The following is a 26,434-nucleotide window of genomic DNA, read 5'->3' as shown; positions in this document are numbered from 1 at the left end:
TTTACACAAAAGCCCTAACACTGTCCCCCGTCTCCTCTTCTCTCTCTCTCACCCCCCTTCACTCGACACTCAAATGACCAGAAATACTGGAGGGCATCCTCCTTTTTAGGCCAAACAGTACATCTACAAAGCTTCTGAACTCCTCTGAAAAATAGAATCATGGAATCCTTTGCTCCCTCTTGATCGTTCGCACTCAAATCTCCCTCCTCTCTTCCGACTGCAGTCAACAAACCCACATGAAGAACCTCCCCAAGAAGCCCCAACAGTGAGTATCTCGCACTCTCTATTTCTCTCTCTCTCTCTCTCTCTCTTAGGACCACCATAGCTTCTCAAGACTTCTACTAATCCTTCCACAAATCTGACAAAGGGATCAGCAGCAGCAGCAGCCACTGAGCACTTAACACCAGATGCATGTCTAATACCAACTATTTGTTAACTGAGTTATTGGATCTAGTCCTCGAATACTCTCCTTTGCTGAAACAAGAAAGAAAAGCAAAAAAAAAATAAAAATAAACACCGACTTCCAAAGTAGATCTTATCCCTCATGATCACTGCAATCATATATATTTTTTTGGTCTTTCTTTCTTTTTTTATAGCTTGTGATGGAATTGGTACCGACACCAGACAGCCCCCACTCCGACACCAGCGGCGGCGGCTCGCCGCCAGCGGTGGGAGGTTCATCCGCCATCGCATCGTCGTCAACGTCGTCGTCGTTGCCGTCGCCGAGCCGGTACGAGTCGCAGAAGCGGAGGGACTGGAACACGTTCGGGCAGTACCTGCAGAACCACCGGCCGCCGCTGAGCCTGTCCCGCTGCAGCGGCGCCCACGTGCTGGAGTTCCTCCGGTACCTCGACCAGTTTGGGAAGACGAAGGTCCACATCCCAGCCTGCCCCTTCTTCGGGCAGCCGTCCCCGCCCGCCCCCTGCCCGTGCCCGCTCCGCCAGGCCTGGGGCAGCCTCGACGCCCTCATCGGCCGCCTCCGGGCCGCTTACGAGGAGCACGGTGGCAAGCCCGAGTGCAACCCCTTCGGCGCCCGCGCCGTCCGCCTCTACCTCCGCGAGGTCCGCGAGCACCAGGCCAAGGCCCGCGGCATCAGCTACGACAAGAAGAAGCGCAAGAAGCACGACGCCGCCGCCGACAACCACCAGCCGCCGCCACCATCAAACGCGGCTTGCTAAGGGTACTCCAAGACCACCAGATATGCGTTAACTCTTCTCTCCTCATTCGATGATGGTAATTAGCCCAAGTTGAGCATATTTTATATTTCTACTGTTGCTGTTGCTGTGATGATTGAAACCTCCGAGGAAATTAAGACGCTTTCCTCCCTCCCTCTCTTTTATAAATAAATGTTAGTCTTAGTAATAGCATGTAGCTGTTTGGGAGTTTGTCTCTATTATTAGTAAGGGGAGGAATATTATGATGTTCATTGCCATATATTTATATATTTATTTTCTCTTTTATTTCTTTTTATGGTATTAAAGTAATGGTGGGCTGTAGGTGTGACAGTGTGGGATCATTGTGTCAGCTTACAAAGGATTATTTTGCTTCTGTTCCTGAACTCCTAAGTGATGCCGAATAGTTCCATAGTCCTTCATCACCAGCTATCTTTTAGCTTTGTGAATTGCTTCTTTTGGAAACAAGAAAGGACTAGCTGGATCAACTAGTTAACTTTTTAGTCATTTTGTTCGGATCAATGAAGGCTTAAGTTTGCTCTAACATTAGTTTTGGTTGATGGGGTGTTTCCTTTAGTGATCGAGAGAGATCATTACTGATGCATAGTATAGTTTTGAGTAATGTTGGACATCGCAATATAGCAGACTGCAAGTAGAAGAAACTCATGCTCAGGTTGGACTAATAAGTGTTTCATACCTGATGTCGAAACAGAATTCCGGGAACTTAATTGAGTATCAAGACTCTAAATCACATTAAACAGTAGATTAGTTTACATACATAAAACACTCATATATATATATGTATACAAATATACATATATACATGCATACATACATATGCATTAACGTTTGTGATTTGGTTTGTGTATATGCGCATGGATTATATCATCATTAATTTCTCTCTTAGCAATATCACCGAAGTACCTAGGAATATAAATGCAAACCTTTGGCTCATAAATTACTCTAAGGAAATCTTGATTAACTTCTGAATAGTAGCCCATTTCTTGGGGAAAGCATATTATCACATGTAATGTGACTCTTAACTCCTCATGGAACTTCTTACAAGGAAAGGAGATGAATTTATGATAGTTATTTACCAATAATTGCGCTCAAGAGCTAGCTGCAACTTCCACACCTCATCATGTTAACATTAAACCTCTTCCAATTGTGATATCTATATGTTTTCATTTTAAGGTAATGAATAATTACTAATTCCAGTGAAGTTTCTGTAATATTGTTGCCTGATGCAATCCAATTTCTTGTCTAAGAATGTGATATCAGTTGTATCTTCCTTCATTCTGTTAATAGTCAGGAATAGAATACTTTGCCTATCAAATTTAATAAATTGAATTGCTTCTGCTTTAATATGTAGGCTCAGATTCAAATAATTTGCTTGACAACTTAAATCAGGTAGTATTTAGGCTTAATAGAAGGAATAGATTTTATAACTAATTAGTGTCTTCTCATATGTTGTTACCTATTTTTCCTTGTCTTGTTTAAAAATTGATAACCAATTAGCTATCATGAAACTCTCTCCACAAAACTTGTCAATTTATCACAAGGCATTAACATGTACAAGTCAGCTTTGCAAGATTCATTGGACCCACTTGGATTTCTATATTGGTTTAGGAAAGATACATGATCCTCAACTTAGGGTTTTAATTCTGTAAACTTGATACACTTTCAACCAATAAGAGCTGAATTCCTCCTAAGTTTCCCCCTTGTTAAGGGGATCAAATTATGATCTTCATCATTCATCCTAATATGCTCGCTCAGGTTTATGGTGATCAGGGAGTGCATACAAGTATAATCAGATTCAACAAAATATAAAGTCTGCGATGTAAGCCTTAAGATATCGCCAACTAGTGGTAAAGAGATGCTTCCTTTTAGATCAAGAGCTTACAGAGGTCATCCTTAGAACTCTCTAAAGCTGAAAATCAAGGATTTTGAATATAAGTAGTGTAAAATAAACTACTTGTGAAGTTAAAGGTTTGATTATCAATCAAGAAAATGTATACTCTAATTAAGATTATCAATTTACAACAGCTGGTTCATGTTAGCTATACCCAATTGCAAGGTATATCTTGTTAGTCTTGGACAGGAGTTTTTTTTTAAAAAAAAGAAAGAAAAAAATAGTACTTCATCTTTGATTCTCGTAAAAAGAGGATGAAAGAGAATTTTTTTCGCATATGAATCAAGATTAGTACTACATGCACGATAAGAACCTCCTACTGTTTTGCAGCTCATTAAGAAGTATTTCATTCAGCAGCATCATATTTTACTTTGTTCTTGATGCAAGGCAGAACAAAGAGTCATACGCGACAGCTATAATTTCTTTTGGATACTGGTTTGATATCTGCTCACTGGAAGCATCATGGCCAACTGATTTCATTATTTTAGAATTTAGGTCACTTCATTCATCATCTTCTTCACGGCCAAAGCTAGTACCTCTACTCGAATCAGGGTAGATTCAAAACTGCAAGCATTTAATTTTCAATGGTTTTTTATCCTAGTGGCTATGATGAGCAGTATGCTCTGGTAGTTCTTTCTCTTTTCAAGTAGCACATATCTTCACAAGATTACGAACTTAGGAGTAATTCAGCTGAGGGAAAAAAGAGAGTATATCTTTTAGTTTTGTTCTTAAGTTTCATACCACCTTGGTCAAATCTCCAGTACTGCCAACTTTACCCTGTGAAATGATTAACAAGCTTGAACAACAAGTATGGTAGGGTAACACCTTACTGGACCTGCTTGGTGTTTCCTATACTTGCTTCTTGTCTATGTTACTTCCTGGAAACATTGGGGGCTGGTAACAGTACATGCAAGTAGGTTTCCAACGGTATCAAGGGGTCCAGTGAAGTCCCTCAAATATTTCACTTTTTGTCTTGATTTCCTGCAAATACTTGGAAACTAATGCCAAATTCTCCTCCAAGTATGGGATGTCTATTGTCTAGTCATCTTAATTTCACATCGGTGCTCTGAATAAATATATATATATATATATATATATATATATAATGGCTATAACTCCATGGAATGGAAGATATAACCAGTGGCAAGCCTGTAACTACTATATGCAGCTGATTGAAAACACTATCTTCCTGTGTATCGACTACACTGTCATCTATCTCGGATCATTACTCCTCGTAAAACAAGGTAGGGCTACAATAATGCCGAAATTTCAATCAGGTGGGACCCTGTCTAAAACCAGAAGAATAAAAGGTTAAAAAAATAAATAATTAAATAAATAAAAGAAGTTGGTATCCGAGTGGGCACCCACCTTCAACGTGGCTCTCAATCCTGGTGTCAGCGTGACTGTCGCAGCTGGGCCCACCTCCCTCCACTTGGAGAGACCGGAGAGGTCCGGCACATCGTACGGACGACCCGGGGGGGGGGGGGGGGGGTGGGGGGGTTAAGTCGGTCACGGGTCCCACAGTAGTTCACGTGGACCTCATAATTGTGGCTCGGTCCTCTTATGACGTCTATATACATAAATGCCTTCCATCAGATTAAATATTAATATTATTTTATCAAAAATAAGTTATGGATAATTACAACTTCCTATTTTCTTTTTCCTCATGCGATTAAAATATCTTTCTTTTTAGATATCTATATAACTTATACATGATAATTTATAAATAGAAAAATATAATCTGAGATATTTTTTATAATTTAAGGAGTCTGTGTTATAATTTTTGTTTAGAGAGGTATATAAAAAAATTGTGATAGTTAAAAAATTCTAAATATAATTAATCTAATAAGTAATTTAAATAAATGTTTTAGATTAAAGTGAAAAATAAATAGAAAACTGTATTCTATATTCAAATTAGGGACATCTTAGGTTTTTTATTTTTTATATTTAAAGGTAATAAGATATTCTCTATTTCGTTAATCATTTTTAGGTTAGTAAAAACTAAAATGCACAGTAGAATGATAAATAATTACCAGAGTGTGAATGATAATAAAAAGTTTAAAATATATATATATATGAAAAGTAGGGGATTTTAGTATTTCCTTAATTTTGTTCCTCAATCAGCAAACAAATGAATCTAAAAAGGATCGCAAAGCTAAATCAGCACAAGAAAGGATGTATATTGACAATCAATTGGATACGCTCTCTTCTTGCAGTATGTACTTAATTTTTATTCAAATAAAGTAAGACGTGTTACTTGAAATGGTATCAAATGCCCCAAATAAAGGATCACTATCTACTAACATGACCAAGCTCAATCAGTACTCTCATAAATCCAAACCCATCCACATATCCTCCTCTCTCTCTCTCTCTCTCTCTCTCTCTCTCTCTCTCTCTCTCTCTCTCTCACTCACTCTCTTTTTTTCTGAGCAAATATAAATATATATATATATATAATCCACTTGCAACTAAGAAACCCACTAGAAATAGAACTTATCCTTTCCACCTTGCAACCTAATGCCTCCAAAGTTTGCATGCATCCCCATTTCTCCCATCTCATGTTGCCCTTCCAGACCCAGATCAAACCAACACCCATACTGATCACCTCCAGTACCCCCCATTGTGCTTAACCCCAGCATGCTCACATCCTGTGGGAATTCAAGGAAGTTGCATTGCATCACTGCCGTATTTAGCAAGTGGCTCGAGCTATTCTCCTGCTGTGGTAGAGTGCTGGAGTCACACCACCCATCTGACATGGGCTGGTCCACCATGGGAGGTGGTGAGCCCAGCCTTGGAGAAGTGGAGCCCATGTTGATCGTCTCGTTCATCTCTGGCTCCCCTTTCCTCTTGTGGAATACTCTACACAGCACCCAGTCCTCCTGCCATAAGAAAAAAAAAGGCAATCTCATGAATTGGATAAACTTGGGGTACTGTACTTCTTCAGCTAGCTTAGCTAGCAATATATAATTAATCATATATATATATACGTATATATACCTTAGGGGGTGAGTGTGGGTTCTCAAGTCTGAACTCATGCATGACCCAACCAGTCTTCGTTCCGTTGGGAGCTCTACCGCAGTAGAACACCAATGTCTTCCTCATCCCGACGACCGCACGCGTCGTCGGATGGCAGACCGCTCGATCTTTGCCAGTGGACTTCCAGTACCCGGACTTGGTTGCGCGGTTCGTGCGGGATCCGGTCGCGTACTTGCGGTCTCGGAAGCTGAAGAAGTACCATTCGTTGGCATTGAGCTTAGCCACGTCTGAGAGCAACAATTATTGGTTTAAATAGACAGGGGTTGTCATTTTCATGAAAGCAAAAGAATACTTGTAGTGCAAGGAACAAATAGCTCATGAATTGGTAGCTAATTCTTTCAATTAGAATTAAAAAAGAAGAAGAAGAAGACGACGACGACGACGAAGAAGAAGTCTGGGAACTCTAAAAGTAATTAAGTAAGAATGAATGAACTAACCAGGAAGCTCCCATGGTTCGCGAGCATGCAAATCCACTTCCACCATTGTTCCCTCGGAGAGCATCTCATCAACCACCTTCTTGTAGAGATAGTGGCAAACTAGCTCCTCATCACTGGGATAGAACCTGAACCCAGGTGGGAGAGTAGATTCTATGTCCCTTAATCCCATCCTTTATACCTGGCTAAATGGAAAAGAAATGAATGTGGACTAGCAAATGGAGGTCTGAGCCGAAACTGCTAAGTTTTGTTTTGTGTAGGGAATCAACAAGAGCTAAATTCTTTAGAGGGAGCTTTGGGTGCTTATATATATATAAGAGGTCCTTAAATATTGGCATTTAATTTGCGTCATGAAATGGAAGTGGTCCATAGCATCCGAAATTCTTCATCCATATCATTCCTATCACATGAGGTGGCAATCCCAGGTGTCATGCTTACCCAGTGTCACAAGAAATCCCCCGAGGCCAAATGAGGAAAAGAACACCACATTTGTATATGTATTTGATGATAAAGTGACGGATAATTTTTGAGTCATTTAAGGTTGTTCCGTCCGACAGGAAGGTTGGATGATGATGGTAATTAATTTGCAAACAGGAAATAATTGGATAGAAAAAGGGTGTCACGCGTTACATACATACTTGTATTAATTATTTGCAGTGGCGCCTCATGGTGGGACATACCAACTCATATTATTATAATATGATGTACCCACTATTGCTTAACATCACGGACTCCAGAAAGCTATTTTTATATACATGTATAAGTTATCTTATGTGTGGATTAGAAGACACTTAGTCTTATAAATAGATTTATATCTCACCTACCGAGATACATTATTTGATGTTTGGATTTAATATAATCGAAAACTCCACCGTGTGAACCGATATTCTAAATGTCACCGTGTGATTGATACAAATACGTACAAATGCCATTAGGATCATACAGCTCGAGCTTCACATTAGAGCTTCATGACATGTATATTCGGAGAATACCAAAATTGTTCTCCACTCTGGACATTGAACGAAGTTACCCTAATTAATTGTTCTTAGTTTATTTTTCATTCGACTATTTCTCACTCAATGAGATGAGCAGGATACATATGTAGTGGAGTTTTTGAGACCAAATTAATATTTAACTTGACAGTAAAATATTAAACTATCGAGAAATTTAGAATTTTCTAGCATATTTTTTTTATTTAAGAATAAACATAACAATATTTTATTTGATACTTAAGTCCAGTATATTAAGTCCATACTTAGTATCTTTAGATGAATTGTCTTGTCATATAAAAAAGGCTGATACAATCAGGGACTTAACCTATAAATAAAACGTTAGGCTTGTCATATATTTTATCTTCTAATTAAAACGTTGATAAGTTCATTATTTTATTTATATGGATGCCGACATGACAAAACTAAACCCTTTTTGGTAGTAAGCTTGAGATAGAATCTAATATTTGGTATACAAGGTTTCGAGGAAGGCTAGTTTGGTCAAAGGCTCTTATGTTCATATTTGGTACTGCTGCAATACTGAAAGGGAAGTAAGATGCAAATTATATATATATAATATATATATATATATATATATATATATATATGCAATTATTGAACTCCATGATTGGCATGTACGTATCAGGGGGTTTCTCCAAATGGAGAGATAACAAATAGAGAGTCTTGTTTAGGCCTTTGTATAAAGAGTGACGACTCCATACTCCCTTTCTTCCAGCAATTGATTTACCTCCCCTCAAAACATGGATGATCTATCTACATTTAAAGCTTCGTCTAGTAGTGTGAGTTGTGTTAGTTCCGAAATAATGGAGATCTAGAATCCACACCTGGCATCTCTCTCTCTCTCTCTCTTTCTGTGTGTGTTTGTGTTGATGCCACACTGTCAGCTGTTTCCCCTCATCAACTTGGACCAATCATTTCTCTCACAAACATCGATCACAAGCAATTGATGATTCAGGATGATACGTAGCACTCACCTTGTCACCTTGGTGGTCCACTCGCTTGGAGTATTAATTGATGGTGAAGGCTACGAGATCGATGGGACTTGCTGCTGGATCGATCGCAGTCGATCGTTTTTCTTTCTTCCTTTTTGTTTAGCCTTCATTAGCATTAGATTCCATGCGTAAATTAGGATGAGCAAACTGTGTTAAGGTGGTATAATTATTCTCTCTCTACAGTGTCTGAAAAGGATGAGAACAGGAGTGTAATATGCTTAACCAATCAGTATTACATACGAAGAGAGTGAGAAGTACTGTTTTTTCTAGTTTATTTAATTAATAGATAAATATATTTTTAAAAAATAAATAAATTTCTATTTCTTTACATATAATCAGTGTTTGGTATTAAATTTGGGTGGTGAATTATTTGATAAATTTGAAGGTGAACACGATGGATGAGATTCCGTGCATTAAGATCAGCAAAATTATATTAGGTGATATAAAATAATTGTTCGTGTACATATATACAATACCCTACAACTAATCCACAGTCAATTATTATATATAAGTATTGGCATTTAATGTGACAGTGATAAAAACATGAAAGTGTATGTCAGTACTACAGATTTTTATATGTATTACGTATGATTTTGCCAACGCTGCATCAGAATTCCAGCACATCCAAGACACGGTAAAGATGCTCTTCTAATAAATGGCCATCTAAGTTACCGTGGATGCATTGGCATCTAAAGCGATGTGATTAAAATCGTAATGCTTATCCTCTTCTTATCATAGTGTACTTTAAGTGATACTAACAGCACAGTCTTGTGCTAAATGGCAAGTAATTCTAAAATGATGGAGATGATTCAACCGAAGGGGAAAAAGGGTAAAGAAAGGAGAAAGACAGTGTAGATATCAATGGACGAAGGAGGGGATTTGGTGCCCAGTGATATCGATGTGAAGAATTATTGCTTCGGAATTATGATGTCATACTGAGTGCATATTGATACTTTTAACTATTAATTATGAAAGAAGATAAGACTCCAGGTATGCATGTATACTATATGTATCACAATGTTTATTAATCGCACACCAAAGAGTAGTTAATGAAAATGATCTATCTTTGTCTTTATTGGTAGAGAGAGTTCGTAGGCTACTCCTTAATTAGGTACAGGAACATGCTCTTCTCAAATATATAAGTTGAACCTCTCACTACGCAGCAATAATAGTCTCTTTGACGAAGAAATTTGAGTCCATAACCCATGACTTCCTACCGCTAGTAGTGCACTCATATCTACGGTGCAGCGGTAGTCGTTGAAAGTGATTATTTTCAACTATTATGGCTAAATTCTTAGAACAAAATATTTAAATATCTGACTTTAATTTGTAGAAAATTACTAAATATTAATCTTAACATTCATGAGAAATTGAACCCATGACTTTTTGTTATAGATCGGTAACAGAGCTATAGCAATAATCTTGACATCAATACTTCAATGCTTGGTACTATTTTCTATGTATTTCTAATTGTGGTCATAGCTAAAGATTAGAAGCTCCCAAAAGCAGTGAAACTGAGTAATAACATTGAAATAAGAATGGAGAAAGAAAATATCATCAAAAAATGGGTTGGACTTCCACAAAACAACAATTGTGTGGTTAAGAATTTGAATTAAAGTAGTAGTTAGATTTGACTACCAAGTTTTTAAAGCCATGAGCAAGTAAGTACAAACAGGAGCGCTTATCAAACAACCACAATTTCCACTTGGAATGGAGAAACAAAATATCATCAGAAATTGGCTTGGACTTCTGCAAAACAACAGTTGTGTGGTTTAGAGTTTGAATTAAAGTAGTCGAGTTAGATTTTACTACCAAGTTCTTGAAGCCATGAGCAAGTGCAAACAAGAGCGCCAATCAAACAACCTCAACTTCCACCTGGAAGAGGTGCTCACACCTGGCAGGAGAAGCTCCTGCAGAAATGAGCCTTATAATGTGATCGCGAGCACTGAATCCCAACCTGACACAGGAGTTAGATTTAGAAAATGAATCATCACAATAAATTTTGGCGAGCAGTTTAGTGGGCTTGATCCAAGTTGCTATAGAATGAAGTCGGCATTGGAGCGAAGCCAGACCTATGAAGATTTGGCATAGTTTTTCCAATGACAAAGTGAGGGTGCAATAGACAATTTGATCATGGAGAATTGCTTGCCAAAAAGACTTATTTGTTATAAGCCTTTCATATCTGTCACAAGCTATGACATCTTCTTTATCCAGATTGGCACCCTCAACCTCAACCAGCCAGCCAGTTGCTGGAAGTGAAATTTAAATGGCGTTTCATCGCCTATCATAGGCCAGGATGAGGTTGCAGAGAAAGGTATTACAAGGAAGCCTTCACTATTAAACCTTCCACATGAACATTTCAATTTTAGGAGCTAACAACAAGCCCCATATAACTTGCGAGCCAACCCAATTAGACCTATTATTGAGTAATCGAAACAGTAGCGAGCTTGCCCATAAGGCCAGGGGTACAGACTCTCATCTTTCCTGGAGAACTGAGGAAATCGAATGGAATAGATATGGTCAGCAAAGGCAGCGCCAAAGTTAGCGTAAATCTCATATTGTATATTTTCACATACATCTCCTATGTTTTTATAATACATTAATTATGGAAAACCTTTGAAGCACCCTTCCATTAGTTATCCTTAGACTTTTTTATTAAAAATAATATGAGTACCACATGGTCAACGTTAAGCCGTCTAGGGATCAATTTATCTTTATTTTAAATTTTTAAAAAAAAGAGAAAAATAGAGGTAAAATAATTATTTGATTTTTTTTTTGCTAACATCTTCCACGGGTGAGAGATTTTCTATAATTTAGTGGTTAATATATATAAAAAAGATTAGGATGTACATTACAGATAGAATATAGTTTAAAATAAAAATAGTGTTAAATATATTTTACTTTTATGTACTTATACTAAAATCAGTTTATTCACTTGTATTTTAAAAAAAATCTCAAATTATTCTGTGCACTTATAATTAAAGTGAGACCGTTGGTTTTTGATACAAATTAGATTTGGATTGATTTGTTGGTGTGAAAATTCTGAGAATTTTATGGGAGATAGCCTCATGAGTTACAAATCTAATAGACTTAGTTTTATATAAATCTGAATTCTAGGTGAAAAAATAAAAATAAAACAATGAAGGAGTGTCATATTCGAGTGAAATAGATTATCTGATGTTGTAGTGGTCGTCGGAGAGTGTCAGACAACTATAAAATACGGTGGCTCGCGAAGGAAGATGGTGGCTAAGATTTGAAAGCTTAGAAGGCTTTTACGGTATATACACTCTTATTTATAAGAGTAGAGTTCTAACATATCTGATACACGTATAAATTATTATCTTTAATTCAAAATTAAAGACAATAAATAAATTAGGCTATCTTGATTCGACTCGACTTGATTTGACAGACTCAACCTACGTAATTGGATCATATTAATTTTTCTGTTAAACTAAATTGAACGACGTCAATAATAAAATATCATATTATATTTGTTAGATAAGATATATATATTTTAAGTTAATATTTCTAAATGATTAAAAGAGTCATAACGCTTAGTTAAATTTGATAGAAAAATTAACGGTTTTACTTTAGTTACAAGTATAATGGGGTTAAAATAATTTTAAGCGTAGGTAGAAATTTATGAAATATATTTAACCTATAAAAATAATGCTATGCTTTAGATGAAGAGAGTAAGAGAGAAAAAAATGAGAAAGAAAAAGAAAAAGAAAAAAGAAAAAAGAAAATGAAAGAAAATAATTCTCTTTTGTTTAGATACACAAGAAACACCAGAAAGAAGGGAAGCTTTTTTTCATAAAAATGACAGTTTAGAGATTTCTTTTCCCCTCTCCCACCCTCTCCTTTTTCTCCTAAAATTGCAATAAAAATATATTAATTCACCATTAATATGCCAAGTGGAGTGCTAATCTCCGTTCATTCGCTAGCTTCGACTTATCTCCCGACGGTTCTAGAACTCTCCGCTCCCTTCTCCTAGAAAAAGGGAACCCCTCCCCACCCCGACGCCACCCAAATCGAAAGCTTCCTTCTTTCCCCGTCTTCTCTTGCAAGAATCTTGTTAGCTTCTCGACTGCGATGACGATGATGAAATCGATCACGGCGCCGCAGTTCTCGTACGCGACGACGAGCTACTTCCCCGTCCCCTTCCATCTCCAGCACGTGTATCAGTCAGCTGAGATGGCAACATCGGATCAGCAGCTGTACGCTCCCCAGATCGCGATGCCGCCCATCGCTTCCGTGTACCCCGTCGCCGTATATCCCCTTCCTCAATACCAGCAGGTTGGATTCTCTCTTTCTCTCGCGCGTTTTCAATTATTTATTTTAATTTTGCCGATGTTATTGTGAGATACAAAAGTTGCGAAATTTCAATTTCGTTGGTAGTGTTTCTGGATTATTGTTACAAGACAACTTTTTCCTAGGTTGGAAGGGGGATTAGTAGTGGCAATTTTTCTTTGAAGTGCATTTTTAGTTATATGCTAGGGCTTCTGCAATTGCAAGCACAAGCATCCCCGGGCCGTGAGAATCTGGATGAGACAAAATTGGATGCAATATATTTAGGATAATTGTCAAGAAAATCCTTTCTTTTTGGGGGGAAAAAAGAAGTAAGAAGAGCCTTTCTGTCTTGGCCGTGCGAAAAGTTGCCTTTGGCATAACCCACTTGGTAGTGCCACCGGGTCGCCTAGGAATTAGACGTCTCAGAAACTTATATATGACTTAATTTAGTGGAAACCCATAGATGAAATCATCTCAAAAAGAGCATATCGCACGCTCTTCTTCTATGAGTTGATTTCCTATTTTTTTTAATGCAATTACCATTAGAATCTGACCTTTTAACTATTGCTAAGATGAGAAAGCTGACACCCCTTTTACAAGGGATTGAACCCGTCAACTAGCAAAATTGATGGTGGTACCATTGATGAGATGGTTATTACTTATTACATGTTCACTATCTGTCTAGGAATATAGTTAATTGGTACACTTAGATTGCAGAAGATAACATTGTAAGATTGAAAATTTTGTTGCTGCCTGCTAGAGATGACAGTTTACTGAATGTGATTCTTCTATGGTGTGAAAAATGAATCGATTGCAATTTCGAACTTGTACACAGCTTCTTTTTTTCGTTGTAAAGAATTTCTAAAAAACTTCTTTTGATTATTTTACTTGACTTTTTGTAGTGTAGTTTTCTGCATTAGCAATCTGTGTTCATAACTGCAGCATATATATATGTAGCTGGATATATGATATATCTTATAAATTGGCCTACTACATGACACCTGTTTTTGTTATTGCTCCTCTATTCCTTTGTTATGTTCACCTTAAACTTTCTTATAGTTTACTCATAATAAAAGAATAGATATGGATGTTAAGGCGGCCACCTAGGTGGGATCTAAGCAAAGCCTGGTTGTATTCTATCTAAGACGGAACCCCAGATGTTAAGGAAGAAGTTTTTTAAAACAATGGTATATTCTAATATATTACCAAGAGGGCAAGTGGTTTATTTAGGTTTTGGAATAAGTGGGGTGAGTTATTTCAAATTCTTCCCAAAACATGGAACAAAGATATCCAAATAAGAGAGTTTTTCCAATTTTCTGTACCAAAATCCTATCCTGTGTTTGGCATGTGGGGCCTTATTCCATCTTACTAGATAGGCCCCAAGTTTATTTCCATCTAACCAAACAGGCCGTAAGTTTATTGGAATTTGATTTGAATTGCTGGCATATTATGCAATTTTAATCACCCTCTGATGTCTATGGAAATGAATTGATTGGAGAGGTCAACTCCATTGGGCAAATACTTTTGGGTTTTGAGATGCCTCTGCTAATTGTTTCTTATTTTCTCTTTTCAATCTTTTGTATCCCCTTACTAGAAGAAAGGAGTATTTTCTTTCTGTCACATGATTACTGGTCTTCTTGCCACAGAATGTACTATGACTTTTGCTTATTTTTGGGTCTGTGCAGGCACATCAATTATTCCAAAAGGATGCACAGACTATCACTGCAGAAGCTCTAGCAACTGTAAAATCTGCTCTTGCAAGCAGTGACGTTCAGCAAAAGGCTGAAACAAAGAAGAAAGCAGTACCTCGTAAAGCAGCTGGACAAACCTGGGAGGATCCAACATTGGCAGATTGGCCTGAGAGTATGATCTTTGACTACTACTTATAATAGTTATATTGGTACTGATTTTCTTGTCTAATGTTACGAATTGTAGGAGCGTTCCAAAATTGTCATGATTTCTGTGACTTTGGACTGAAATGGTTGTGATTTTTTGCTTGCGACTTATTTTGAACTTGATGATTAGCAAGTTTGTTTCTGTGGAGGGCTGTGCTACAATCTTTTCTCTGATATATATTAGAAAGCCAGTTCCAATGGTTGGTCCATACAGGGCTAGATGGAACTGCATGGCCCATGCACCTTTTTCAGCATAGAGAAGAACGATGTCACAGACTTGCATCAAGTTCAATAAATACTGTTGATTGAGGGTTGTTTATAAAGGTGGTCTACATTTCATTTGCAAGATAATTTTGAAAGACCAAATATTTACGAACATTAAAATTAGTACGTAGAGTAATGTGTTCATATTCATAATACTAAATTAGGTAAATGATATATTCGAGTCATAGGAAGAGAGTTTGTGAAGGTACATGGGAGGTTCGTGCAACACTTTGCTGCCACTTGTGCCGTGGAGCACGGCATGGCATGTGCCACGATACTTGCTGACCATGCCGCAAGAGTATAGACTCCATCGTCAGCCCCCCGCAAGAAAGGAGAGAAAGAGAGAGATGAGAAAGAGAAGGAAAGTCACTTATCATGCTGCCATCGCCCACACCATCTGATTGCCATATGCCATCGTCGTCGCCTCGCAGCCTTTTAGTTCCCACCCATTTCCCATTGTCTTCTTTGTTGACACGTAGGGCATGCGAGCGATGGAGAAGAATGCGGCAATGAGGTCATGACGATGGCAATGGCTTTGCAACGACACTCTCTGCTATGGAGAAAACTGCGACAAAAACGATGGTAATGCTCTCTGTACGATAGGAGGGTTGATGTGCATCATCATCGTGTCGCTGGCGCATTGGCATGGCAAGTGTTGACCGACATATGCCCCCTCCCCTGTCTGTTGGCATGACAATCCTTTCTTGGAATGCTGTTGCCACAGTAATCCTTGCTTTCCATTGATCTTACCTTATAATATTCTAATCCTCTTTGCAATACAACTGTTTTAATGATGATTGTTTTCACTTTTGAGAGCCGTAAGTTGCAATTTTAAGGATCTCTACTAATTTACTACTATAAGCAAAATGAGAAATCAAACATCCAATTACAGAAAATGGAAAATAGCAGCAAATGAGTAGTTTATGAATTCAGTTTTGGTGATACCTGAGCTAATATGCCATCAATTTTAAGCATTTGGTGTTTTGAGATACAATCAAAGAATTTAATCTAAGTTGGAGCCCCCCTCAATTACGAACTGCCAACTCTAAATTGAATTACTTTAGTCTTTAGTTTGATGTAAGGTTTGTCATTGTTTTGAGCCAATCAATATCCACTTGAATGCCATGACTGATTTGATGAATGTTGCTAATTTCAACCAGTGCCATTCTCCTATCCTCCTATCCTCACAGTATGTTTAATAGTGCCTAGTTGCACTCTCCTATGCTCATAATATATTTCTAGTGCCTAGGTTACTTGATATGTTTATTACTGACTGATCTGTACCTCATAACGAGGCATTATGGATATGCATTATAATCTCAACTACACACTGCATTTTAACTTGAAACATTCCTATTACTGAATCATAACATTCATTCTGTGCTGCAGATGATTTCCGTTTATTCTGTGGAGATCTGGGTAATGAGGTCAATGATGATGTTCTTTCAAGAGCATTTTCAAAGTTTCCATCCTTCAACATGGCAAGAGTGAGTTCCAATTCAGTTATCATAAATAGTGATTTCTCTCTCTCTCTCTCCTTAACCTTTGAAGCTGTGTTGTGTTCTTCAATTTTTAGGTCTACCTTGCATTCTTTCTAGTTTATGACTCTAACTTATTGTTCTTAGAGATAGTGTGGTACAGTATGCTATTCATTTGGATTTCCACATAGCAATCTATTAAGATGATATTTGTGCTTCTCTCTTTACCAGTTCATATGCTTGAAGATATACTTTTCTGGCTCAGTTTTCTCATTATCTTTTTGTAGTACACTGGGTGATGAAACTTGTACAGCTAAAACTTCAGAAGCCTCCTGTCATAAGGTTGGCTGATATTCAGACACTGCTCGGCCTGAGCAATCAATCAAGTATAAGAAAGTTTCTCCTGTACATATGTTGTGAAACCAAGATGATGTCTACAGCTGATCCTGCTAATTTTGATCTTTATTCTTCTTCAGGTTGTAAGAGACAAGTGGACTGGCAAAACTAAAGGCTATGGATTTATCAGTTTTGCTAATGCATCTGACCTTGCGGCAGCACTGAAGGAGATGAATGGTTCGTATATAACCTGTTATTTTCATGCAACTTCTTGCCCATTATGTGAGGATACTTATTATTATTGTAAGGTCCTTTTCTTTTAAATTTTATTTTTGCAAGGCCTTAAATTGAACATAAATGTTCCAGGTAAATATGTTGGAAATCGCCCAATCAAATTGCGAAAGAGCACTTGGAAGGATCGGATAGACTATGAGGCCTTGGAAAGGCAGAAAGTTGGTTCTCAGCCTTTTGTCTTTTCTCGTTTTATTGAGGATCTTCTTGGCTCTTTGTTTAAGTCTTTACTAACCATTTTTCTTTTGCTCTGTCGCTCTGCAGACCCAACCACAGAAGAAACCCAAAGTGCTAAAGAAAAGCGTTCTGCACAAATGATGCTTCTAAGCCATAAAGGATAAGTAGGTTGAGTGGAGCCTTGTGATATCTTCTGAGAACGAGGTGTCCTAGTGTTTGTCTTTAATTTTATATTTACAGTGCCAGATTTGGGACAAGAGCATGGCTGAGTTGGGGGATCATCCTGCTGTGCTTTGGTCGCACCTGCTCAGTTGGAGTTGTAAGATATCAACTACATCCGTCTGTGGACAAATTTGGTACTTTGGAATTATAGGAGGGTTTGAACGAGATTCAAATGCTTTGGAATTTGAAATGTCTTAATACTGTGCTAGACATAAGCATATAGTTCCTCGCTAGGGGTGAGAACAACGGAATCAAATACGAATGGGTTAAGTACAGAATTCCTATAATGCTATTTTTTAAACTGAAATAGGTTTAATTTTAATTGCCAAATGGGAATATATTGTACTATCGATTTTTAGGTAAAGAATTTACATCATGATTTTGCTTTCTTACAGGTTTACAATCACAAAAACTAACATAGTTAACGTAACTTCAAAATTTCGTTGAGTTCCGTCAGCAGAACTAATAAAAGCAAACAAAAGAGTATATTTTTTGTAAATATTTGGTAATATAAAGAGCTCGATTTACAAATCTTAAAAGGTGGATACCCTAATTAGTAGAAAGGCAGGGTTCTTTAGTTACCTGCATTGCCCCGTTCACAGTTTAGGAATTTTTAAAAAAAAAATTATAATATAACTCTTTATTCTTGAATAACATCTAAATATTATAATAACTCTATTTTAGAATATAAATACTATTTATTAAAATTATATCTTATATCATATACTAATATAGTAACTTTATAAAAAAAACATGTTTTTCATTTTTTTTATTATTTTATATCACATTAAATAGATTATTTGTCGTTGTACACAAATATTTCTAATATGTATAGATTATTATTATTGTACACAAATATTTTAAAAAATAATATCTATTGTTGTTGTACACGTAAAGTTAATAAATTAACTTAGTCCAAATTCAACTTGATTTCAACTTCATTGTTGGGGGCAATTGTGATTTCGCTTAAACTCTTTCCTTTTCTTGATTTCTTACGAGATTCTACGTTAATTCAATTTAACACTTAAGTCACATAAAACTTAAGAACACTGGTACAAGATGGTCACAAATGTAATCAGTATAAATAGATGAAAATGGGTCAGTTCAAATCCGACTCACTACCGGATCGGATACAGATAAAATTCTATTTATTTAGAGGAAAGTTCGGATACGGGTATAAGTAATTTTGTTGGATTAGATTCAAATATTGGATATTCATTTAACCGCAGAATATAAATAACCTAAGTTAACTAATCCGAATACTCAACCCAGCAACCCGACTCGTGATAACTTGATCCACTAACAGCCTAACACAAACCTCGCTAACCTTACCATCTCTTTCGATCTTTACTCTTTCCCCATCTCAATCCGTCGCCTCCTCCCTAGGGGTTAAAACGGGTCGGATTAACTTCGACCCGACCCGCTATTCGACTCTACTCGGATCGGATTCAGATAAAAAAATTTTATCTGATTCGGATACGGATAGAATTTTTAAAAAAAATTCAGATATGGATTCGGATACGGGTCGGATATATTTTTCGGATTCGGATACGGATATCAGATATCCGTTTATCCGCATATTTTTTTAAATAATTTACAGTTTTTAGTTTGCTTATTTAAATAGTAAATATTAATATTATTACTAATAATACGTTATATATTATTTATAGAGATTAATTTCTCTAATTTTATATATTTGATATACAAAAAAATTTATTTGTTGTAAAACTCTTAATAATTTTATATTAATTATATTTAAATAAAATATTATAATTATTTTAAATTCAATCAATATCTGTTTAAGATCTGATCCTTTATCCGAAAATTATCCGTATCCGTTTAGTTAGGATATGGTTTTAAATTTTACTATCCGTCCAATATCCATATCCGAATCCGTATCAGAACTAAAAATACGGATACAGATACAGATTAACCACTGTCCTATCCGTTTTCACCCTTACTACTCCCTCCTCGATCTTGCCGTCACCAAGCTCCATCGCACCAAACTCCACCGCCATCACCACTCTGTCGCTATCACCAAGCTCAGCGGCCATCAACACTGTGTCGCTGTCACCAATCTCCATCTTTTCACCAATTTATAGGTAATTTGATAGGTAATTTGAGTTAAATTATCTATTTATAGGTACTTTGATTTATAGCTGAGTATTTATGCTGGTTAATTAGCGATTGGTTTATTTTAATCTTCTTTTTTACTTTCTTAGTTGGCAATTGGTTTATTTCATTGTTTTGGAATCAATGCAATTATGTGATTCTAATTCTTATTTTGAAAGTCAAATTGTAAGTTTACATCTGATGATTCTGATTCTTGTTTTGCAATTATCTGATTGTAAGTTAATTATCTAATTCTGATTTATTTTTACTGAACATCTAATTCTTGTTTTGAAAGTAAAATTGTAAGTTTATTTTCTTCTTTATTAATATATCATCTGTTAGATCGTGTTTGCAACTGTGTTAATTTAATTTTCTTGAAGTTAATGTGAACTTTTGTGTGGAATTTGTATTTGAATGTATTAATTTAATTTTTTGAAGTTAATATGAATGGATTGATTGTATGTTGAAGTCAATTGAAGTGTGTGAAGTTAGAAGTAAAATCTATTTGTATTAATAGTAAATTAAAGTAATTTCTTATTTTTTGTGTTAATTGTGTCTAAAAAAAAGTTATAATTCGTTTAAGATCTAATCTGTATTTGTTTAAAATCCGTTCTGTATCTAAAAACTATCCGATCTAAAAACTATTTAGTGGTTTGAGTGATGGGTGATAAGTGGTGACTAGTGAAGATGGGGTTTCGATGGAGTGGAGAGGGTTTGGGTTTGGGGTTGGGGCTGATGGGTTTGGGGAGATAAAAGTTGGAGGCCAGAGAACCGAGGATTTTTTCTTTCACTTGTAGAGATAAAATCAACTCTTAGATCTAAGATCTAACGGTTCTGAATCTTTTATATATATATATTTAAGTCTAATCGAGCCGAGCTTGAGTGAGCCAATACTGGCTCGGCTCGGCTCATTTAGAGCTCGAGCCGATCATGGGCCGGGCTCTTAACTAGTCGAGCCCGCGATACTATGAGCCCACGGGCTTTTTTGACAGCCATGTCCCTATATACTGTTCCCTGGACGGCTCCACTTGAACGGAATCAGATTCCAGTCTTGCAATTTATCTACGATTAAAAATTTAAAACTGTAACTGTATGGAGAGAGATCTGAGACTAGATATTATATGCTGATTTTCATCTATTGATAGATTCACCGTTCTTCTTTTCGGGTCAGAGCTCGGAGGTGGAGAGTTCTCGCTAATAACCGGAGGCCTTCTCTTTCTGGGGTACGGTTTGCAAAATTCTCTTGTCACTATGTCTCTTTCTGATCTAGATCTAAATACCTTGTAAGTAAAGTTTGGCACTTTACATGAATATGTGATACATGCGATCTTAGTTCCTGGAATATGGCTAGAATACTCGGTTTGCTCGATCTTCTTTTTTAAATCGAATGACGTGAACTTTTGGATGAAGGAAAAAGAATTGGGTTTTGATGGTGAGTTTGATAGGTGGAAGTAACTGATTGCAGAGATGGAGGGTACTGTGTTTACTCCCTCGTTGGAAGGAATGAAGCATGTGAAGTCAGAAAATGGTGTAATGCTCACCAAGCCATTTCTTGATGTATGCAAGCTTATCCTGCCTGTATTAGGTAATTAGATTACTCTTTCTTTGCTTGTTCTATAAATTGTCTACTCAAGCTCATTGAATCTCATTTTAGAATCTCTACCATAGTTGATCTATACCCTCCAATGTGTTTTTTCCTTGTCTTTACTTTAAAGCCTACTTACTGATTATATTGTCAGTTCTATACTCCTAATTTGTGGAGTCCTCTTGTGGATCTGGAAAGGAATATTGTACTGAAAAGAATAAGCAGTTGCTTCATTTTCCTTTTGATGTTATTGTAAGCAACCACTAAATTGTACTATGTAGTTTTGATCTCTTTTTGGCCTCTTGATTTTTTCAAATAGCCCAAGCTACATTAAATGATAATCTTGTTATATTAACTAAGGTCACCAAACTAGTGCATCCGTATGTCTTATCAAACATAATATGCTGTAATGCATTTGAAATGTTGAATGACATGAACCTATTAATATATTCTCAGGCTATGTTATAATACGTGAAGTTATAGCATCCCTTATTACGTTCATAGATAATAACATGAATCATTGCACATTGAGAATAAGTTGTTATAGTTCTCTTAGTAGGGTAGGAACCTTGATCCTATTTGCACGGAATCAACACTGTCCTACTGAATGAAATATCTGTTATATTGATGGTTATTAGAAGACATGTAGTATCCAATCATTTTTATGTTTTGATACACATGATAGCTTAGAGTACCCAGTCCACTCAAATCTTGGTTTCATATGCTGTTGTATAGTTTACACTTTACATGATCCTCAGATTTCATACTTGCAGATCTGTTGAAATTGTGACTTTTGTATGTCAACAACTCTCAATCTGATTAACCATGCTGTTATTTTTCTCTATACTGTTGTCTCTTCTTTTATCACCCAAATTTTAGACCATATGCTATGCGTTTACGAGATTCCTCATTTTACAGTTAGTAATTACATTATCATCAGAAAATTTTGCAGAACTACTTTTTGGAGGAAAAAGTAAATAATTCTGCATATGTTAACTATTTTGCCTCCTGAATATTGATTGCCAGAATGTAAGTTACTAAGTTCACCTACAACAGGTGTAGTGAACCAAGTCCTGCTTCATTCACAACTCATTCATGAGACTTAGTTAAGAGATGGTTGAGTTAAGCAGTGATTTAATTGCAAGTAACTGAAACTTAGGGTCATCATGTTATCCTTAAAAACACTAGACAAACTGAGCCTGAGCATGCTACTAGAGATCTATCTCCAGCTTTCTTGATTTTAACCATTATAATCTGTTCCAGGTGTTGCCAATTTTGAACATGCTAATCTCAGTTCTACTTATAGTAGTTTCCAGGGTTACATAGGCAGTTTACATAGTTGTTACTATGTTTGGATTTATTTTTTTATGTAATGTTTCATCTGTTCCTACTTGTCTTAAGGTTGATTTATGCATGCACTGGAACATGCATATATTGTGACAATGCAAATCAGATAAATTACCTAATACAGAAGACTTTCATCTGTCTTATAATTTGAAGACAGAGTGTCCATTTTTTCTTCTGCTAATTATTAATTTGAATCTTTTTATGATGTATTACCAGATAAGTTTGGAGCTGCTATGGCACTTGTAAAGACTGATATAGGGGGAAATATTACGGTAAGAACTCCATTTTTGTTTTTCCACGGTAAACCATGATGTTAGCTTTCTAGGATAGTGATTTCTGTGTGGTGTGAAAAACTGGATATGTTTAAATATCTAGTATCATTCTTGTTGTAATTTATTTAGTTACGATTGCGGAAACATAAATTCTGCATACATCCAGTAAAATGCCACCAAGGGCTTACATTTGGCAAATTCCTTTTGCATAGTCCGCTACCAAGGGTTTGAAATCAATGTTGATTCACAGCAGACTATTTTCTTTGTTCATCAGTAAAAAAAACATATTTTTTGGAGAGAGAGAGAGAGAGAGAGAGAGAGAGAGAGAGAGAGACTATTTTGGTAACCCTTTGGTTCCACGAAGATGCTGCAATGTTATAAAAGCATGACTAAGATTGAAAATTTGTTATTTTGTTGCTTAGCTGTATTTATCCTCTTTCTTTCTGCTGCTGTTCTAATTCACGCACTCATTTTTTACTCTGGTCCTTACCTATGCAGAGACTGGAAACCAAGTACAACTCTGATCCCTCAAAATTTGAGCAGTTGTACAGCATGGTGGAAGTAGAAGTTGAAAATAAAACAGCAAAAGGTTCTTCAAGTTGTACGAATGGGCTTTTGTGGCTAACAAGGTGATGCACATTTCTCGCTTGAATTTGTATCAACGGAAATTTGATAGACATGCTTATCAGCCTACAAAACATCTTTTAATTCCTCGTTTCGTCTTTCAGAGCCATGGACTTCTTGGTTGAACTATTCCATAACTTGTTGATGCATCCAGATTGGTCCATGTCACAAGCCTGCACAGACTCGTACAGCAAAACCCTAAAGAAATATCATGGCTGGCTTGCTAGTACTAGCTTTACGGTAACATTCTTACTCTTTGTTTTTAAGAAAAAAGACACAATTAGAACCATCTCATCATCCGAGCCTTTTCTGGATCTGTCAAACAACTCATATTGAACTCATTGGAAATTAACAATGTCGTAGAAAATTAAATTAATACGAGAATCATGTGACAATCTATAAAGAGGCTACAAGTGACAGATTCTCTGGTGACATAATAAGCCATGACTTTTGATAATGGAGAGTATTGGCTTTGAGACAGAAAGTCCTGATAAACTTGGGTCAAAGCAAAATTATCACAACTTTGTTATCCCACCTTGAGGGTGAGATGACGGATATAGGAATGTGTCAAAAGCTTGGAATGACAAGAGAAGATGTTAATTGTCCTACCTTGTTCTGCGCCCTCTTTTCTCAACAAGGGCCATGATATCCCAACATTAACTTGTTCCATGTAATCATTATAGCATTTTATCGCACCCTCTCAACCAAATGATGATGCTGAATAACAGAAATAACCAGTCTAAATTTTAGGATTAGCCCCTTACCTCATTTTTCCTTATCAATGAACAAAACAGTTGTATTTGTTGTCCAGGCATGTTGACACTTTAAGAACCCTGAAAAATAGAGTGTCCAAGTAACATGTAATGTAGATATGTCTCCGCAATAACAATTGACCTAAGATATGTTGACCTTGTTCTGGTTGATTGGCACTGGGTTCAGATGTTAGCTTTGCCATAGCATGAATTGAACTTCATCACAGCAAGAAGTTTGATTTGTGACTCGACGTGATTCATGTATTACATTCTTCAGGACATATATCTAGTTTGTATAACTTGAACAAGTAGATCTAATACGAAAGACACCTTATTAGCACTTTGTTGTAGTAGACTAGTAGTTTTTTACAATTTTCTATTACTTGCATTCATCGAGGACATTTTATTTTTTCATTGTCATTAATTTGTTCATGTTTTGTTCTGGCTTTGCAGGACATGTTGCTTACTTTTAATATTGAACTCAGATTTTGGGCTTTGGAAAGAAGCAAAGATTTCATCTAAAATCCACAATAATACAATGTCAAGATTGTAGAACAGTGACAATGAAAATTTATATTATTTCAGGCAAATTGGGTACAACAGCTAAGTATTGGTAGATAAAAGTTCTCTTTGGATCAGGTCCATCCTGTAAACCCATTAGCAGGTCATGTGATAAGTAGTTTTAACCTATGTCAGACTGGATCAGGCATTGTCTGGCTTCTAAATGCTATTATAGTGTTATCTTTTATGACCACACCCTGCTTCTTTTTTTCTTTTTCTTTTTTCTGTTCAACCTACTAACACAACTGCTGAATTGAATGGCTGAAGATAGCTCGCTCATGTTAAAGCTGTTGTAATTAATTATTTTCTGGAGTTCTCTGGTGGCATGAAATGTCCCCCTCCTGCTCCCTCATGCTTTTATTATTCAGCATCTTCTCTTTTTCCCCTTTTGTGTAGCCTGCAAGAAGACGCTAATACATGCAGAATTACAGGTTGCCATGAAGCTTGCTCCTGACAGGAAGAAATTCATGGAAGTTATCGGTGGGTCAGGTGACATCGATGCAGATATAGAGAAATTCTGCACAAGCTTTCCTCCTTTACTTGCAGAGAATCACAAGTTTTTGGTATGTTTGCATCATAGTTGTGTAACTTATTTTCTTCTTTAGGTGACAATTAAAAGATTACTTTTTAACTTTATTGCAGGCTAGTGTGGGCCTTGATGAACTGAAGGCTTCTTAATGGGAAGTTCTCCTGCTATAGTAAAATGATCAGTCCGCCGTCACAATCAGTGTCTTCTTGCAAGCGAACATAGGACAATATATCTAAGCATATCAATATCGATATCAAATTTCTTATATGAGCAGTTTCATGAAACAAAGAGAAACATTTTACTCGTCCTTTTATCTGTTACCGATCAAATGCAACATTTTATTACATAATGTGGTTTGATATTCATCTCTTGGTGCCTGGATCATTAGACTGAAATTGCAATGTCAGAATGCTTCTCGTCAAAATTAAATTGGATCATACCAAGCTCGTCATTCAAGGGGGCTTATATTGATATCAGGAAGCTACTCATTGGAACAAAATTAGCTCATGATAAACATCTTTCACATTTGTGGAGTTCTTGTGGAGTGCTGCAGCGAAAAGAATTGAATGTATCATGTCAATTATACCTGCATCCTTATGACATATATGAACAAAGATTGCAGATGGATATCCATCTGTCATTGAAGAAAAGAATGTAAGCTTAGAGGGGCATCCTTGCACTTGTTCTACAGAATTATAATTCTAAAATCATGAATCACATTTATGCTGATAAAAGAAATCTAGCTACCCTATGAGGTGTATATCTTATGCTTATTAAAACTACGAATTGAGTAAATATGTTGAAAATTGCATTGAAAATAAAACGAAATGAATATGCAAATGGTTTTGGGAAATCATAGTATTTCTCCTTTTGAGAGAAAAAACCCATAAGCAAATATTTCGATTGAGTAGTTATAAGGCTTATGCACATAAATAGCTATTAAACATTAATGAGATTCAACACTTACATCACTTCAAGCTTAAGGAAACTAGTACAAGACAGTCACAAATGCAATCAGTATGAACACACATCGAGGTGAAAATGGGTCGGTTTAAGTCCCACTTGCTACCGGATCGGATACAGATAATATATTTTTTTATCTAATCCGGATATGGGTACTGATAATTATTCAGAAAAAAGTTT

General features: G+C 36.4%; 4 protein-coding genes across 8 annotated transcripts; 3 read left to right on the top strand and 1 right to left on the bottom strand.

Annotated features, from left to right (window-relative positions):
* Nucleotides 1–1,460, top strand: LOC140761883 (protein G1-like5). The gene is made up of 2 exons (XM_073099402.1): nt 1–265; nt 597–1,460. The coding sequence occupies exon 2, from the start codon at nt 603–605 to the stop codon at nt 1,176–1,178; it is 576 nt and encodes a 191-aa protein (XP_072955503.1). The 5' UTR covers nt 1–265; nt 597–602; the 3' UTR covers nt 1,179–1,460.
* Nucleotides 1,461–5,292: 3,832 nt separating this feature from the next.
* On the bottom strand, nt 5,293–6,835 carry LOC140761881 (NAC domain-containing protein 79-like). Its single transcript, XM_073099401.1, has 3 exons — nt 6,558–6,835; nt 6,082–6,347; nt 5,293–5,963 (listed from the first exon to the last, which is right to left on the bottom strand). The coding sequence occupies exons 1-3, from the start codon at nt 6,724–6,726 to the stop codon at nt 5,565–5,567; spliced, it is 834 nt and encodes a 277-aa protein (XP_072955502.1). The 5' UTR covers nt 6,727–6,835; the 3' UTR covers nt 5,293–5,564.
* A 5,678-nt stretch (nt 6,836–12,513) lies between these two features.
* Nucleotides 12,514–17,676, top strand: LOC140762487 (uncharacterized). Of its 4 annotated transcripts, XM_073100328.1 has the most exons (7): nt 12,515–12,852; nt 14,532–14,709; nt 16,395–16,492; nt 16,960–17,056; nt 17,186–17,271; nt 17,375–17,451; nt 17,528–17,676. In XM_073100328.1, the coding sequence occupies exons 1-6, from the start codon at nt 12,649–12,651 to the stop codon at nt 17,426–17,428; spliced, it is 717 nt and encodes a 238-aa protein (XP_072956429.1). In that variant the 5' UTR covers nt 12,515–12,648; the 3' UTR covers nt 17,429–17,451; nt 17,528–17,676. The 4 variants fall into 4 exon arrangements, 2 of the variants coding, with proteins under 2 accessions (XP_072956429.1, XP_072956428.1); XM_073100327.1 differs by having other exon boundaries at nt 12,518–12,852; nt 17,375–17,676; XR_012104723.1 differs by lacking the exons at nt 17,375–17,451; nt 17,528–17,676 and having other exon boundaries at nt 12,514–12,852; nt 16,395–16,869; nt 17,186–17,229.
* Nucleotides 17,677–20,675: 2,999 nt separating this feature from the next.
* Nucleotides 20,676–25,656, top strand: LOC140761885 (glycolipid transfer protein 1-like). 2 transcript variants are annotated; one of them, XM_073099406.1, is made up of 7 exons: nt 20,676–20,844; nt 21,067–21,206; nt 22,770–22,825; nt 23,324–23,454; nt 23,554–23,689; nt 25,194–25,325; nt 25,405–25,656. In XM_073099406.1, the coding sequence occupies exons 2-7, from the start codon at nt 21,089–21,091 to the stop codon at nt 25,438–25,440; spliced, it is 609 nt and encodes a 202-aa protein (XP_072955507.1). In that variant the 5' UTR covers nt 20,676–20,844; nt 21,067–21,088; the 3' UTR covers nt 25,441–25,656. The 2 variants fall into 2 exon arrangements, with proteins under 2 accessions (XP_072955507.1, XP_072955505.1); XM_073099404.1 differs by having other exon boundaries at nt 20,677–20,844; nt 21,087–21,206.
* The last annotated feature ends 778 nt before the right edge of the window (nt 25,657–26,434 follow it).

This window comes from Typha angustifolia, chromosome 7, assembly GCF_048772165.1.
Source record: "Typha angustifolia cultivar Huaian chromosome 7, ASM4877216v1, whole genome shotgun sequence".
Classification (NCBI taxonomy): Eukaryota; Viridiplantae; Streptophyta; class Magnoliopsida; order Poales; family Typhaceae; genus Typha; species Typha angustifolia.
This window is presented reverse-complemented; position numbering and strand designations above follow the sequence as displayed.

Coding starts and splice junctions, on each gene's coding strand:
- LOC140761883 (XM_073099402.1), top strand. CDS start 603: ATGGAATTGGTACCGACACCAGACAGCCCCCACTCCGACACCAGCGGC.
- LOC140761881 (XM_073099401.1), bottom strand. CDS start 6,726: ATGGGATTAAGGGACATAGAATCTACTCTCCCACCTGGGTTCAGGTTC. Junction 6,348..6,557: donor CGAACCATGGGAGCTTCCTG/GTTAGTTCATTC, acceptor TGTTGCTCTCAG/ACGTGGCTAAGCTCAATGCC. Junction 5,964..6,081: donor ACCCACACTCACCCCCTAAG/GTATATATACGT, acceptor TTCTTATGGCAG/GAGGACTGGGTGCTGTGTAG.
- LOC140762487 (XM_073100328.1), top strand. CDS start 12,649: ATGACGATGATGAAATCGATCACGGCGCCGCAGTTCTCGTACGCGACG. Junction 17,057..17,185: donor AGCACTGAAGGAGATGAATG/GTTCGTATATAA, acceptor TAAATGTTCCAG/GTAAATATGTTGGAAATCGC. Junction 17,272..17,374: donor AGGCCTTGGAAAGGCAGAAA/GTTGGTTCTCAG, acceptor GTCGCTCTGCAG/ACCCAACCACAGAAGAAACC.
- LOC140761885 (XM_073099406.1), top strand. CDS start 21,089: ATGGAGGGTACTGTGTTTACTCCCTCGTTGGAAGGAATGAAGCATGTG. Junction 23,455..23,553: donor GGGCTTTTGTGGCTAACAAG/GTGATGCACATT, acceptor TTCGTCTTTCAG/AGCCATGGACTTCTTGGTTG. Junction 23,690..25,193: donor TTGCTAGTACTAGCTTTACG/GTAACATTCTTA, acceptor GCAGAATTACAG/GTTGCCATGAAGCTTGCTCC.